This window comes from Anneissia japonica, unplaced genomic scaffold (genome assembly GCF_011630105.1).
Source record: "Anneissia japonica isolate Jap-2015-1 unplaced genomic scaffold, ASM1163010v1 scaffold1430_len515961_cov162, whole genome shotgun sequence".
Taxonomy (NCBI): domain Eukaryota; kingdom Metazoa; phylum Echinodermata; class Crinoidea; order Comatulida; family Comatulidae; genus Anneissia; species Anneissia japonica.
The window spans coordinates 205,023-219,298 of record NW_022693412.1 but is presented as its reverse complement, the minus strand read 5'-3'; the positions used below and the strand labels follow the sequence as shown (position 1 = coordinate 219,298).

At 34.5% G+C, this 14,276-nt stretch overlaps 1 protein-coding gene across 1 annotated transcript in view; it reads left to right on the top strand.

Moving 5' to 3' along the window:
• The first annotated feature begins 2,454 nt into the window (after positions 1 to 2,454).
• Positions 2,455 to 14,276, top strand: part of LOC117100727 — a 24,556-nt gene continuing 12,734 nt past the window's right edge. Inside the window, exon 1 of the mRNA XM_033240520.1 lies at positions 2,455 to 2,589. Within this exon, the coding sequence (XP_033096411.1) occupies positions 2,494 to 2,589 (96 nt within the window). The 5' untranslated portion in view covers positions 2,455 to 2,493. The remainder of the gene's footprint in view (positions 2,590 to 14,276) is intronic.

The window sequence follows — 14,276 nt, the reverse complement described above, 5'->3', positions numbered from 1 at the left end:
TTATTATTATTATTATTATTATTATTATTATTATTATTGAATGTCCGAAGGGACGAATAAAAGGAACTATGAACTATGTTCTATATTATAATCATTATCATTTTCAGTTTTATTATTGTTATTATTATTATTATTATTAATATTATTATTATTATTATTATTTATTATTATTATTATTATTATTATTATTATTATTATTATTATTATTATTATTATTATTAATACTCTGATCATCATCATCATCCTCTTCCTCATCATCAAAATAGGGCCTAAGCCTGTGCCGTCAATTTGATGATTTTTGGCATGGTGGTGGGAAAAGGAAGAATCTTGTTTTAGCGCCCCAAAAGACAGTTGACCACATGTGAATGGCGTGAGTGAGATAGGTTACCTCATCCCCAATCTCTTATACACTAGTCTGACACTAGTTATATTTTAATTAATTACCATTATATTTTACAAATAAATTTGTAATTATATTTGTCTTGTCCTAAAAAAAAGTAAAATTAGGTAAAATCTTTCTTCCGCGTCTCTCTACATAATTATGCCCCACGCTGTTCCGTGCGCTATTATGTATCCATAGTACCTACGCGGCTAAAAATGCTTGAGAACGCTGCGATTGTTGTAAATACGCATCATTCAGAAAGTACGGGCGAAAGAAGGCATTTTTCATTCGGTGATAGCAATCTAGGCCTACGCTGTAGCCACCTAGAGTATGCTGGGCCTAGTGTCAGAAGCAATTATAACACCGAAAATAAATGAAGAGAATTTCTAAATGTGTACGAAAATTTACTAATTTATTTAAAATGGGCGGACATCAATCGAAAGACGGTAAACAAGGCAATGAACAAACGGTAAGTCAAAAGTAATTGGTTAGCCGCCTAGGCCTATATTTAGTATTATTACTACTAGTACTACCTCAAGTTTATTAATATAATCAAGTTTGTAGTAGTGAGTAGGCCACAGGCCTATAGGTCTTATCTAGGCCTAGCCTAGTAGTACTAGTAGTAACATTAAATGAAATGAAAGACGACTTGGCAAGTTTTTGCGTGGTTGCTCTTCATTTTGCTCCTAGGCCTTCCTAATAAAGAAGGGAAATATGCACTCTGAAATTTTTTCCACCTTTGTCTAGGCCGGCCTTATAGTTTTAAAATATTATAGAAATATAGAAAATTGCATTCAAATTTTAAGTCTGAGAGTGCCATTTCTGGTCATCTAGAGGTGACATAATCTTAAATTTTCTTGCAGTAATATCAAAGGCTAGAGAGATAGAGGATAAACTGTAGGCCTAAATACAGGCTGAGTTTTTTAAGTCCTACCTAGGCACCGCCCAGTATATGTGCTATTCGCTTATTCAATTATTCTGAAACTGTTGTGCGCCCCCCACCCCCATTTTTAAAACATTTAGGATTCACCCTCAATAAAACTGCACAATAATTCCTCACAAGGACTAGAGTGTGCTGTAAAGACACTCAAAACATTAACTACAAAGACGTCCTTCAGAAAAATAATGACATCTGGTAACCATATCCACGGGCACAACGATTGCCTCCCCATTCAACAATGTACGTGATTACCTTTCCCCGCTCATTTAACACCGTGCGGAGCACGGGTATATGCTTACATATACCCGTTTATTATTATTATTATTATTATTATTATTATTATTATTATTATTATTATTATTATTATTATTATTATTATTATTAATATTATTGTTATTGTTATTGTTATTGTTATTGTTATTATTATTATTATTGTTATTATTATTATTATTATTATTATTATTATTATTATTATTATTATTGAATGTCCGAAGGGACGAATAAAAGGAACTATGAACTATGTTCTATATTATAATCATTATCATTTTCAGTTTTATTATTGTTATTATTATTATTATTATTATTATTAATTATTATTGTTATTATTATTATTATTATTATTATTATTATTCTGATCATCATCATCATCCTCTTCCTCATCATCAAATAGGGCCTAAGCCTGTGCCGTCAATTTGATGATTTTTGGCATGGTGGTGGGAAAAGGAAGACTTAAAATCTTGTTTTAGCGCCCCAAAAGACAGTTGACCACATGTGAATGGCGTGAGTGAGATAGGTTACCTCATCCCCAATCTCTTATACACTAGGCTGACACTAGTTATATTTTAATTAATTACCATTATATTTTACAAATAAATTTGTAATTATATTTGTCTTGTCCTAAAAAAAAAAGTAAAATTAGGTAAAATCTTTCTTCCGCGTCTCTCTACATAATTATGCCCCAGGCTGTTCCGTGCGCTATTATGTATCCATAGTACCTACGCGGCTAAAAATGCTTGAGAACAAACACTGCGATTGTTGTAAATACGCATCATTCAGAAAGTACGGGCGAAAGAATGCATTTTTCATTCGGTGATAGCAATCTAGGCCTACGCTGTAGCCACCTAGAGTATGCTGGGCCTAGTGTCAGAAGCAATTATAACACCGAAAATAAATGAAGAGAATTTCTAAATGTGTGCGAAAATTTACTAATTTATTTAAAATGGGCGGACATCAATCGAAAGACGGTAAACAAGGCAATGAACAAACGGTAAGTCAAAAGTAATTGGTTAGCCGCCTAGGCCTATATTTAGTATTATTACTACTAGTACTACCTGAAGTTTATTAATATAATCAAGTTTGTAGTAGTGAGTAGGCCACAGGCCTATAGGTCTTATCTAGGCCTAGCCTAGTAGTAGTAACATTAAATGAAATGAAAGACGACTTGGCAAGTTTTTGCGTAGTTGCTCTTCATTTTGCTCCTAGGCCTTCCTAATAAAGAAGGGAAATATGCACTCTGAATTTTTTTCCACCTTTGTCTAGGCCGGCCTTATAGTTTTAAAATATTATAGAAATATAGAAAATTACATTCAAATTTTAAGTCTGAGAGTGCCATTTCTGGTCATCTAGAGGTGACATAATCGTAAATTTTCTTGCAGTAATATCAAAGGCTAGAGAGATAGAGGATAAACTGTAGGCCTAAATACAGGCTGAGTTTTAAGTCCTACCTAGGCACTTCCTGAAACTATAGGCCTAGGGTCCTTATTTTTACATCTCCCTGGTCCTAGGCTGACACCAATAGCCACACTTCACATACAGACGTTGATCACAATTTGTTTGGAGAAAAATGGAAACAAAATTGAAGCATGAAAAACAAATAGAGTGCATAAGAGAAATATTATAATAAATAAAATATGCCATTGCAGCATTATTGAACCTGGCCAAACTATCCTTGTAATGTAATTAATGTTAAATAATAGTAATAATAATAATAAATAATAGGCCCTAAGTATAATCATTTCGGTATTACATGTAATTAACTTGGTCTAGACTTGTAATCAAGAACCTGCAGATTACAATGCTTGATATTAATAACTAGTCTTAGGCCTCATTTATACATTTCATTGGTGCTCTGTCATTTTGGCAGGTCTTATGGAATTCAGTATTTTAGAGCTGCCTATTTTCAACTTTTGTCTTTATTTGAAAATAACTGTATCGCCCTGTTTCATTTGATGAAGAAACGCCCCGAGAAACGAGCTTTTCCTTACTCTCTGTGCTTTCCCAAAAAGCGTATATTTTTATTAGTTAGTAGGCTTAGGTAATTATGCAAAACCTAGACCAAACTAAAAAAATAAAAATTGTCACAGTATGTAACTCAAGTTAAAATAACACTTTTCATTACTCGTGCAGCTCAATCAAATATTGTATGTCATTTTAAACGACCCATTAGTATTAGCATGGTAACATCAATGTATTTTAAAAAATTAGACAGTGACGTTCTCTCAGAAGTTGTTTTGTAGACGTTCATCTGTTGATGACCTTTTGACCTCCAGAATTCTGCAATAGGCGATCTTCGGGTCGATTCAGGCGAGACGGCCCGAGTGGAGTTTCATGTAAATGTTTCTTACGGGGAAAAAATCGCTAGCCGGCTGCGATTTTTTTTTCCGTACGAAACATTTGCATGAAACTTCACTCGGGCCATCTCGGATTGACTCGAATGAGTACGATACGATGAACAAGATCAGGCACTTTGCAATATCGTGACGCTCGAGTTTTACTATTACTGTATTGCTCTTTCTATGTTTACCTACGGTAGGCCTATGAAATCTCACGGACTTATGGGATACGTGTGTAGCTAACTGTGACCTTCTTGGATGTTATTAAACGTTAGTATATTATCTACAACAACAACAGCTAGTACCTCCTGTTATAAAGTGTAGTAGGTACAGTAATACCAAAGGCTAGAGAGAAAGAGGCCTAACAGGCTCAGATCTTACCTAGGCCCCTCCTTAAACTAGGCCTAGGGTCATAGGCTGACACCAACATACTGACATTGACTGAAATTTTTTTGGGAAAAATAGGACAAACTTGAAGCATGAAATAAAAAATAGAGCGCATAGAGAAATATTATTAAATAAATAATATACCATTCCCGCGTTATTGAACTTGTCCAAACTATCATTGTAATGTAATTAATGTTAAATAATAATAATAGTAATAATAATAATAATAATAATTTCAGCATTAATTACCTTGGCCTAAGCCTTGTAATGAAGAACCTACAGATATATACCGTACTATTTACTAGGCCTATAAATAATTATAATCGCCCAAGGGGAATATGTTTTGTGTTATTTCCCCTTAACGTCGTTTTTTTAATTGTTCTCTAATTCCTCCATTGTCTAAGTTCCCCTTAAGGTACAGGTAATAATAATAATAATTAATAATAATAATAATAATCATTTCGGCATTACATGTAATTAACTTGGTCTAGCCTTGTAATCAAAAACCTGCCGATTACTATGCCTAGTAATAATATCTAGCTCATTTTTACATTCATTTGGTGCTATGCCATTTTGGCAGGTCTTATGGCATCCAGTATTTTAGAGCTGCCTATTCTCAGCTCTTCTCTTAATTTAAAAATAACTGTCACCCTGTTTCATTTGATAAAGAAAAACGCGCTTTTCTTTCTCTTTGTGCTTTTCCCAGAAAGGGTCTTAGTAGGCCTAGGTAATTATGCAAAACCAAGGCATAACTAAAAAATTAAAATTGTCATAGTATGTAACTCAAGTTAAAATAACACTTTTCATTACTCGTGCAGCTAATCAAATATTATATGTCGTTTAAACGACCCATTGGTATTAACATAGTAACATCAATGTATTTTTAAAAATTAGACAGCGACGTTCTCTCAGAAGTTGCTTTGTAGACGTTTATCTGTTGATGACCTTTTGACCTCCTGAATTCTGCAATGAGATTTTCGGGTCGATTCAGCCGAGACGGCCCGAGTGGGGTTTCATGTAAATGTTTCGTACGGAAAAAAAAATCGCCGGGGACAGCGCGATGGTGTGCGGGGGGGGCAGTCGCGTAGTAGAATATTAAACGTGTTTAATATTTCTCACGACGGCTTAAGACTGTCCCCGACGATAAATCGGGTCGGGCTGCGTCGGCCGACGCTGTCTGAGTTGGCCTTTAGGAATGTCTAAATTCAGTTAAACTATCAATTCCGTATTATATTTATAAATCTTTATAACATTATACAAAAATTAGATTTTTCTTAAAAACTGAAATTTTGCCAGGAATGGGGCTTTAAGACCGTTAATAGCAACCCGCCCCTGGTACAGAAAAAAAGTGAGGCCTCCGACGCCATGTTGGAGGGCCTACATAACGTACCAGTTTAGAAAAGTTTCTTTTGGCATTTGTTTAAATTATAGTTAAAAATAACGATTCTTGCAATACTTTTCAATAATAAATTTAAATTTAACGTAGGATTTTTTTTCAAACCATCTTACCACGCGACTGTTTATGCAGTTTTCAAAAGCGCGAGCGAAGTCGCGTTGTTATAGTAACGTCGATTCCTAACAACGCAAATAACTTCGCTTGTGCTTTCTTAAACTGCATAAAAAGTCAAACCAATAGATAGATGATAATAATCATTACTTTAAATTCAAATTTATTATTAAAAAGTTTTGCAAGAATCGTAATTTAAACAAATGCCAAAAGAAACTTGTCTAAAATGATACGTCACTTAGGCCCCCATCATGGCGTCGGTTGCCTCGCTAAACCAGCCAATGAGCAATCCAGCTATTACAGTAGAGATCAGTGGTGGGGCTCCGGTAGTATAGACCCTCCATCTGTTAAAGTCCCTCCCTGAATCTCCTCTATTTCAAATTCCTGGATCCGCCACTGTATAGGCCTATTCATTTTATAGTAGAAGTTCAAGGGAAGTGAATATACATGTACAATGCCTAGTCTAGGTCCAATACCGGTAATGGTTTTTACATTCCTAACTTTTAAAGATAATTCTATCTTTACTACATAGTATTTCGAATTTTCAGGATTCGTAATTTTTTTTTCTTTTATCATATTGTGGCGGTTTCGGCCAAGCAGTCTCAGTCTAGTCTAAGTCCTGCGTAAGTATTAGTCTGTCGGACACGCCGTCAGATAATACGGATCGACTATTGAATAAACTTCAAACAAAATTAACCGAGTTTCTCATAGCATTTATTGGATCAATAAAACTGGTACCATTATCAACAACAAATACAATGTCATATATGCGGAGCACACAGCAGCCGCCGATCGGTTCCCGTTAACACCGGAATTAAACTATAAGTAGGCCTGTCCCTTACTGGCCTCTCAAGTCTTAATGACTGACTTAATTTCCCAGTTCTAAACTTCATGAGATCCAGAGCTCAACTACTACATGTCTTGGGCGATGGGTCTTAATACTTAAAACTTAATTTTTAATTTTGCATATTATTTATTTATTTATTTATTTATTTTTTTATTTCTGTCATCGTATTAATAATGATTTATTAATTATTTTTAATGGTGGTCATATCGTAAAGTTTGTTTTCAAACTTATTTTGACCACCATCCACATACTTTTTTTCCATATGAATTATACTTCTAATTTATGTATATGTGGAGAAATATTAATAAACAAACAAACAAACAAACAAGATCCCAACCCAGCTATTTTTAGATAGCCAATCGGCTCCCAGCATTAGGGAGTGGCCTAATCTATTTATAATAGGGGGGTGGACTGCACCATTTTGTTACAATATCGTATTACCAATGCGTAGCATACATATTTACTATTCATATTTTTACCGTCATCACTTTACTGCTGAATAAGAATGAAAGAAAGAGTGACTCAGTGTGCGGCCGGATCAAGTTGCAGTGTTATTATTATATAATGTGGAATTGATGTTATCCTAGTCCACATATCAAGCGCCATGAGCATCTTACATTAGATGGATATGTGCGCTATAAAAAACTACACTATTATTATTATTATTATTATTATTATTATTATTATTATTATTATTATTATTATTATTATTATTATTATTATCTTTATTCTTTTAATATAGACCACACGCTTGCAAACATGTAGCGTAATTAACATTGTGCGTAAATAGCACCACGACAACAATGTACCAATTACACAAATTATACGCACATGCATACGTTATTCATTTATTGCGTTCGGCATTCATAGGTGCTTTATGATATTGTTCTTGATCATTGTCTATTGTCTCGTTTTCATAATTTTATTTTATTTTTACCTGGAAATTTATTTAATAAAAAAATATATTGATAAGTATATTATGTACAACATGATTCACTAGTACAAGAGTTGACAGAACTTGAAGTGCGATTAAAAAAAGTAAAAAAAGAATTAAGCTGCCGTTTGATGCAAACTAGTTTTTCATAGGCAGTAGATTAAGATCACAGTTTTATTTGATTTAAATTTTATTGACGTTCTTTGTGAAATTAACTAACCTTTGAGTAATGTATATCGAACTGAATGTCCGAAGGGACGAATAAAAGGAACTATACTATGTTCTATATCATTTTCAGTTTTATTATTATTATTATTATTATTATTATTATTATTATTATTATTATTATTATTATTATTATTATTATTATAAAACATTATTTTATGAATAAAAAATAAAAATTCTATGGTAAAAAAAGAGGTAAGACAGAAAATGCAGAACTCTTAGGAGTAACCATCCAACACTCTACTGCGTTCACGAACATCTACCTGAAAGGTTTCGCGAAATCTCTTTTGAAATACTTCAAATCTAAACTGCTCACTTTCGATCCTTTAAATGCTTGTTCTTGTAATTTTCATGTCGATGTTCCATTTGTCGCTCCTAATAATTTATTGCTCTCCTTTTCTATTACATTATTTTATTTTTAGTTTATTTATGTTTTTATATTATTATCACTGTGAGTAATATAAAAATAATATGTACAAACTTACATATATTTTGTTAATTCAATTAACTTCCTAACTTCTTGTATCTTGTAAAAGATAATCCTAGATTACAAACCCTCGCCCTGTTGTACCGTACCATATCTATGTAATTAAAACATAATGGCCTGTGGTAAATCCACCTGAGTTGGCTCGGTCTAACCAAACAAAGCCAAGCCTTGCGTGGCAAGACCATCATTCGCACGAGTTTGCACGCCGACGACCACTTCCGGTCCGCCTGACACAGGCCTACTCTGGCCCACATCCAATCCGCTCGAGTGGGTTCGGCCTAGCAAAACTAGGCCGAAAGATACGCTCGAGTCGGCTTATGTGTGTTGCGGCCGGAAAATATATAAATAAGGACCAAATACATGTAAATAAGGACCGAGATACATGTATCGTTGTCAATGTGTTAAAGTTTGAAGTAAATTGCTCCAGTAATTTTTGAATTATGTACCCGGAAGTACACACACACACAGACACACTCACACGCATGCGCTGTTGCAATACCCTTCACTTCTTCGAGGCGAGGGAATAATCTATTGCCTGATGTATTTTAGACTGCTATACATTTATTTCTTCTTCTCACTCCATGATCCCCACTGGTGCAAGCAACAGCTGTGCAGACTCTCAAAGTCAATAATAATAATAATAAAAAAATAATAATATCCACACAATAAATGGTTATCCTTTACGGGCGATATTTTCCAGATATCATTGTTTGCTGATGCACAAATCAATTACCATCGATGATATTGAACGCTGTGTCAGGTAATGCCGGGCACTCACTGTGCCTGACGGTCGTCAACGGACGCGATTTTTTGTGAAGAACGCAACGCGACTACGTTCGCGCAACAGGTTGAAGTTATGACGGTCCGTTCAGACTGCTATCGACAATCAGCAGACGCCCTGTGCCGACTAGCGCTTAAAAAGAGCGGAATTGGAAATAAGGATTCCATTGGACAAATTGCAACAAATCATTTTATGATCTAAATATAAACTTAATTATTAAACAACATACTAAAAGTTTACCAAAGTAGGACCAACGCAAAGGTGATCTTTATAACCAAAAGTGTAGCACTATTTATCAGTAGGCATCTATACAATACGTACTGTGGTTTTCAATAATGTCTTGTTTATAATTGGTCAATTGTTAGGTCAACTTAGGTCATATCTGTTTGTTACTTGACCGGAAGAGAGACCCGCGTGCAAGATACGCGAGATTTGGGAGGACTATTACTCCGGTTTTGCAGGAATTACAGAGGTATAATGATTGGACATTAGCTGGAATCATGCCAGAGCAGTTCTATTTATGACCTAGGCAAATGTTATTGTAAAGTCTAGGCCTGAGATATTGTAATAAAATCTAAATTTGTTTAGGCCCTGCCTAGGCAGCCCTAATTCTCTTGCTTCCCGATCAGTCGCGCACACCTTGCAGTGCGTTAGAACTCTCCCCGCACAGTGTTTTCTCGTTTAACGCAGGCACCGTTTTTGAAAGTATAGAGAAATGCTTACTAAATGAAACTTTTAATATATAGGCATACACTTATCAGTAAGCATTAAAGTGTAGAATGGAACTACAAATGTAGAACTTCTTTATTATACTCGAAGTAGTAGAGTTACAATTAGGACAAATATTAGTCCTATGTAGGCCCTACGCAGGGGTGGCACCAGGATTTGCCCGACCGGTGGTCAAAGGTTCCCGACGAGGGGCTGATGTCTCCGACAAAGTTGGCATAGTCGGGCGTCGCTCAAAATCTTTCGAAAGCGGTCTAGGGGGCAAGTCCCACATAAATATGACAATTTGAGGGTTTCAAAGGCTTATTTAATAATAATATAATAATATATGTAGAAAATACTATATTTTATTTTTCTCCCCGAGGACGATTTGTGGTTTTTCTCCCCGACTAAAAACCTCTTCTGTTGCGTGACACTGACAGACTTCGTTAATCACTTCGTTGTAGTTACGAATAGCACATAGGCCTATTCAGCTGAAAATGAAATAATCTTCACAAAAAAAAAAATCGCTTGGGTCTTAACTGTTAATGTTTATCTTATTCATTGTTTTTCAATTATAAACCTCAGATAGGCCTACATTTACATACTTGGATAGCCCAAAATACATAGACCTAGACCTAACAATTAAGACTCTATAACATTGGACCACATGTCATGCATTATAATATGCCTAGTATATTAATGAAATTTTGCAAGTGGCCCGGCCATTATAGTGAGGGAGTGGGGGTGGGGGTGCACTTGACAAATTTGGTAGTAACTGAAGAATGGAGACCCGCTACCTCTATCCACCGATACAGAATTTTGAAGTTAGTGAGGTCTGAGAGCATATCCACTCTAGCCCACCATGGTTGGGACAACTTGTTTGGCACCTATAAATGTCCGGAAATAGATGCTGGCAACCTAGAGCCACTATCCCTTCCCCTCAAGGTTCAGCCACAATATATAGAGTTAGCATGGATATGGACACCTTCGGGTCCAAAAAAGTGTCCCCTTATTAGGGGTGTCCCCTGACACTAAACAAAAACGCGAAATTGTCCCCTTAATAGAGGTTTTTGGCATAATTTTATACAACGATGACATACATTCTATATATAATTTTATTTTTATTGATATAAGAATCACCTAAGTAGCATTAAAACTATAATTTATAGCAACAATTTGCAATGCAATTACAATTCATTTATAATATGAAATCAGCACAATAATGTAATTAAAACAACAATAGTTTTATCTGTTATAGAAGCGGTTTGGTGCAGCGAGAACGGTATGGTTTCTCAACCTCGAGGACGGGGTTTCAGTTCCTCGCTGCACTGTACATTTCGCTTGTGTCCTTGAGCAAGGCACTTTATCTGCATTACTCCTCCTGTAATCACCTGTCTTGTCGGGCTCGTATATAGACCATACAGGTCTGCATGGTGCAGTACATGTTATGGCCTCCCTATTTCATCAAACAATCACTGCATGGGTTCTCTCCACCCAGGAGTATAAATGGGTACCTGGTGGGGTAGCCTATTCCTGCGATGTTTACCAGCAGTAACACTTAAAACATGAGGACCCAATGACCAGGGAAAAAGACGCGCTTTGTATCTACAAAGAAAGACCGCTGTATAAGCTAAATGATATAAATAATAAAATAATAATAGTAAAATGTTCCCAATATTATTTCACGATGTAGTGTTAATGACCAAATATTCTTATTTTTTTATTTAAAAATATTGAGCTTTTTATTGGATGAATGTAGTATGAATAGAGTAACGACTTATAGAATCCTATATGAAAGTACACAAAAAACAAAGGAAATGAAATCCCCATGGTTAAGGGTCAAAATTGACAAGATTGGTTTAAATGAAGTAAAACATTCAGTAGGCATATGCCGACGTTATACTCTAAGGATTAAGGGGAGAAAATTCTGGTTTATTGCTCAAAAGGTGTTAAATTATATAGTTGAATGATTTTTTCTTACTTTGAGAATGCTGTAGTTGTGATACAATGATAAAAAAAATTAAGTGTTCCCTTAATAGGGGTTATTTGTTGACCATTTGGCACACTCAGAAAGTGTCCCCGTCCCCTTTAGGTGTGTCCCCCGAATAGGGTTGCCGTAGTATTAAAAGATATATTGCCCCTCGTTTCACGGAAGTGTCCCCTTAATAGGGGTGTCAGGGTGTCCCAAAAGAAGGGTTCTACTCTATGTTGAAAATGTGGCACCACTATATTTAACGTTAGTAGAAGTGCGTTAGATACCATACCCTCCACCTCAGGTCCATTGTACCATGATTGAAAAATGGCTCCTTACCGGTTGAAATAGCAAATGAATTTCCTTCACTTTAGTTAAGTTTTTATTGCAAGTAATCAATTTGGCCACCTGTAACCTCTAAATATTTTCAAAATTGTTCTTTGTCTTTTTTACTTAAAATTAAGGAATGTTAAAAAATTTAAATGTACATTGGCAATACAAAAACACAAGCGCATTATGGATTTTTAATTTAGCTTTTTTAACATTAAAAAGTCAATGCGATGCGATTCATATTAAATAATAGAATTGAGAAAAAGCGAGGACGGCCCTGGGTAATAGATAGGAACAACAAGATTTCTTGCTCCATAACAAGATATTCGATCGTAGTAGAAAGTCCAGTTTTGGATTTAGAGTGGTGGGACCAGCTAACTTCGGCTTTGAATTGAGAAAAGTGAATTGTGTTAAACTGAGTATACAATAAACATAGGGCCTATTATAGTTGCAGCAGGTAGGCTAGGCTTATTTAGTTTTAACTAATAAATGCAAAATAATATTTTAAATGAACAACATGAAGGAGAATAGGAAAGAAACTTAGAACGGCTTAAATTATTATCGAAAAAATATATGATAATAAATATCATGTCATTCTGACAGCACCGCTATTGTGATTTCCATCGTCTTTGAAGTTACAGTAAGAAAAGTGGATGAAATCAAGTAGTTTCAATAATAAATTGCTCATGGCAAATATAAATGAAAATTTATAAATAGTAATATATGCGCGCATACGTAGTTGGGAATGGAAAACTCGAATGAATAAATGCAAGTCTAGCCTGACAAGTACTTTAAATATTGTGACTTCGCTTCTTAGGTAACTCACATTGGCAATCGTAGTGTGCGATGAAAGTTTGTAAATTGCTAGAACTTTAGAGTAGTCAGGGATGACACTCAATTAAGGATTTTTTTTCTGACAAATTGTAACCATCGATAAATACTAGCTTTCTTTGAAAATGGAAAATACATAATTCAAGTTAACCTTTTCGGGTATCTGAGTTACATTAATCTTTCATGCTGCCGTGGTATGGTTAATAGATTCGTTTTCTTCTTGCGGTACATTTTCTTTGAGCATTTATATGATATTTGTAGGTATAGAGTCCCAGATAAATAATAAGTACTGTATGATTAGAGAAATATAAGAGTAGCTCTTTAGGAGGATAAATGCCCTTATCTAATTTGAATAATTGACCTAAATTTGTCTGACATTGTTGAAAGATACAACTTATGTTGTTGTTTTTGATTCTGTTCACTTCGGTTAGCCCTGGTTTTCTCCATTTTGTGCTTGACCAAATAAATAATGCAATGAAGTAAGAAAAAAATCAAAACTTATTGTTAGTACTGTGGTAGTATAATGATAAATAAAAAAAAATATAAATAAATAAAAAATAACGTATTTAGGAGAATTTGGGTAAGCCTACACCACCGGTGTAGGCTTACTAGCTAGACTACATGCCCACAATCATATGTTTCTCATGATACCGTATTCTGAGACGGTCTTAACAGACAAGACGAATGCGTAAAAAATTTATAATAAAACAAACTTTATGAATTTCTGATCTCCATATCATTCTGGTGACACTTTCTGCTCTTGGACCCATGACCTTGTCAAGTGAAAGAACGTAAAATGAAAGCATTGATTGAAAATGTGGCGCCTAGAGAATTTGATTTAATCAATACAGACCAGGGAACATTGAAATTTCACTGTTCCCTGATACAGACCGACAGGCTACCTTAAAAATCCATAATGATTTCTGGATTGAACAATACAAGTAAAGAAAGCAATGGTCTATAAAACCATTGAGCAACTAACATTCAAATCATTTTTTACACATAGGTATGTATGTATTCTCCTAAAGTTTTTAGTGATTATTTTAATATATAAATTTGTATTAGTGAATTATATTATAAAAATAGTGCAATTGTAAAATATAAGTTTTATTTTTGTAAGCATTTTCTGTTATCAAAGACAAGTCTAGCGTACAAATATAACAGAGTAAATAATATTACAGTCACAATCTCTTTAAAAAAAAAAAAGTGCTGCTCGACATCTATTTCTGAATACATTAATGATATCGGTGGTGTTTTTTTTTTTAATGGGAATAAATTATTGAGACATGTAGTTTAAAAACAATGTTTCCCCCCCCCCCCTTTTTTCTTTTTT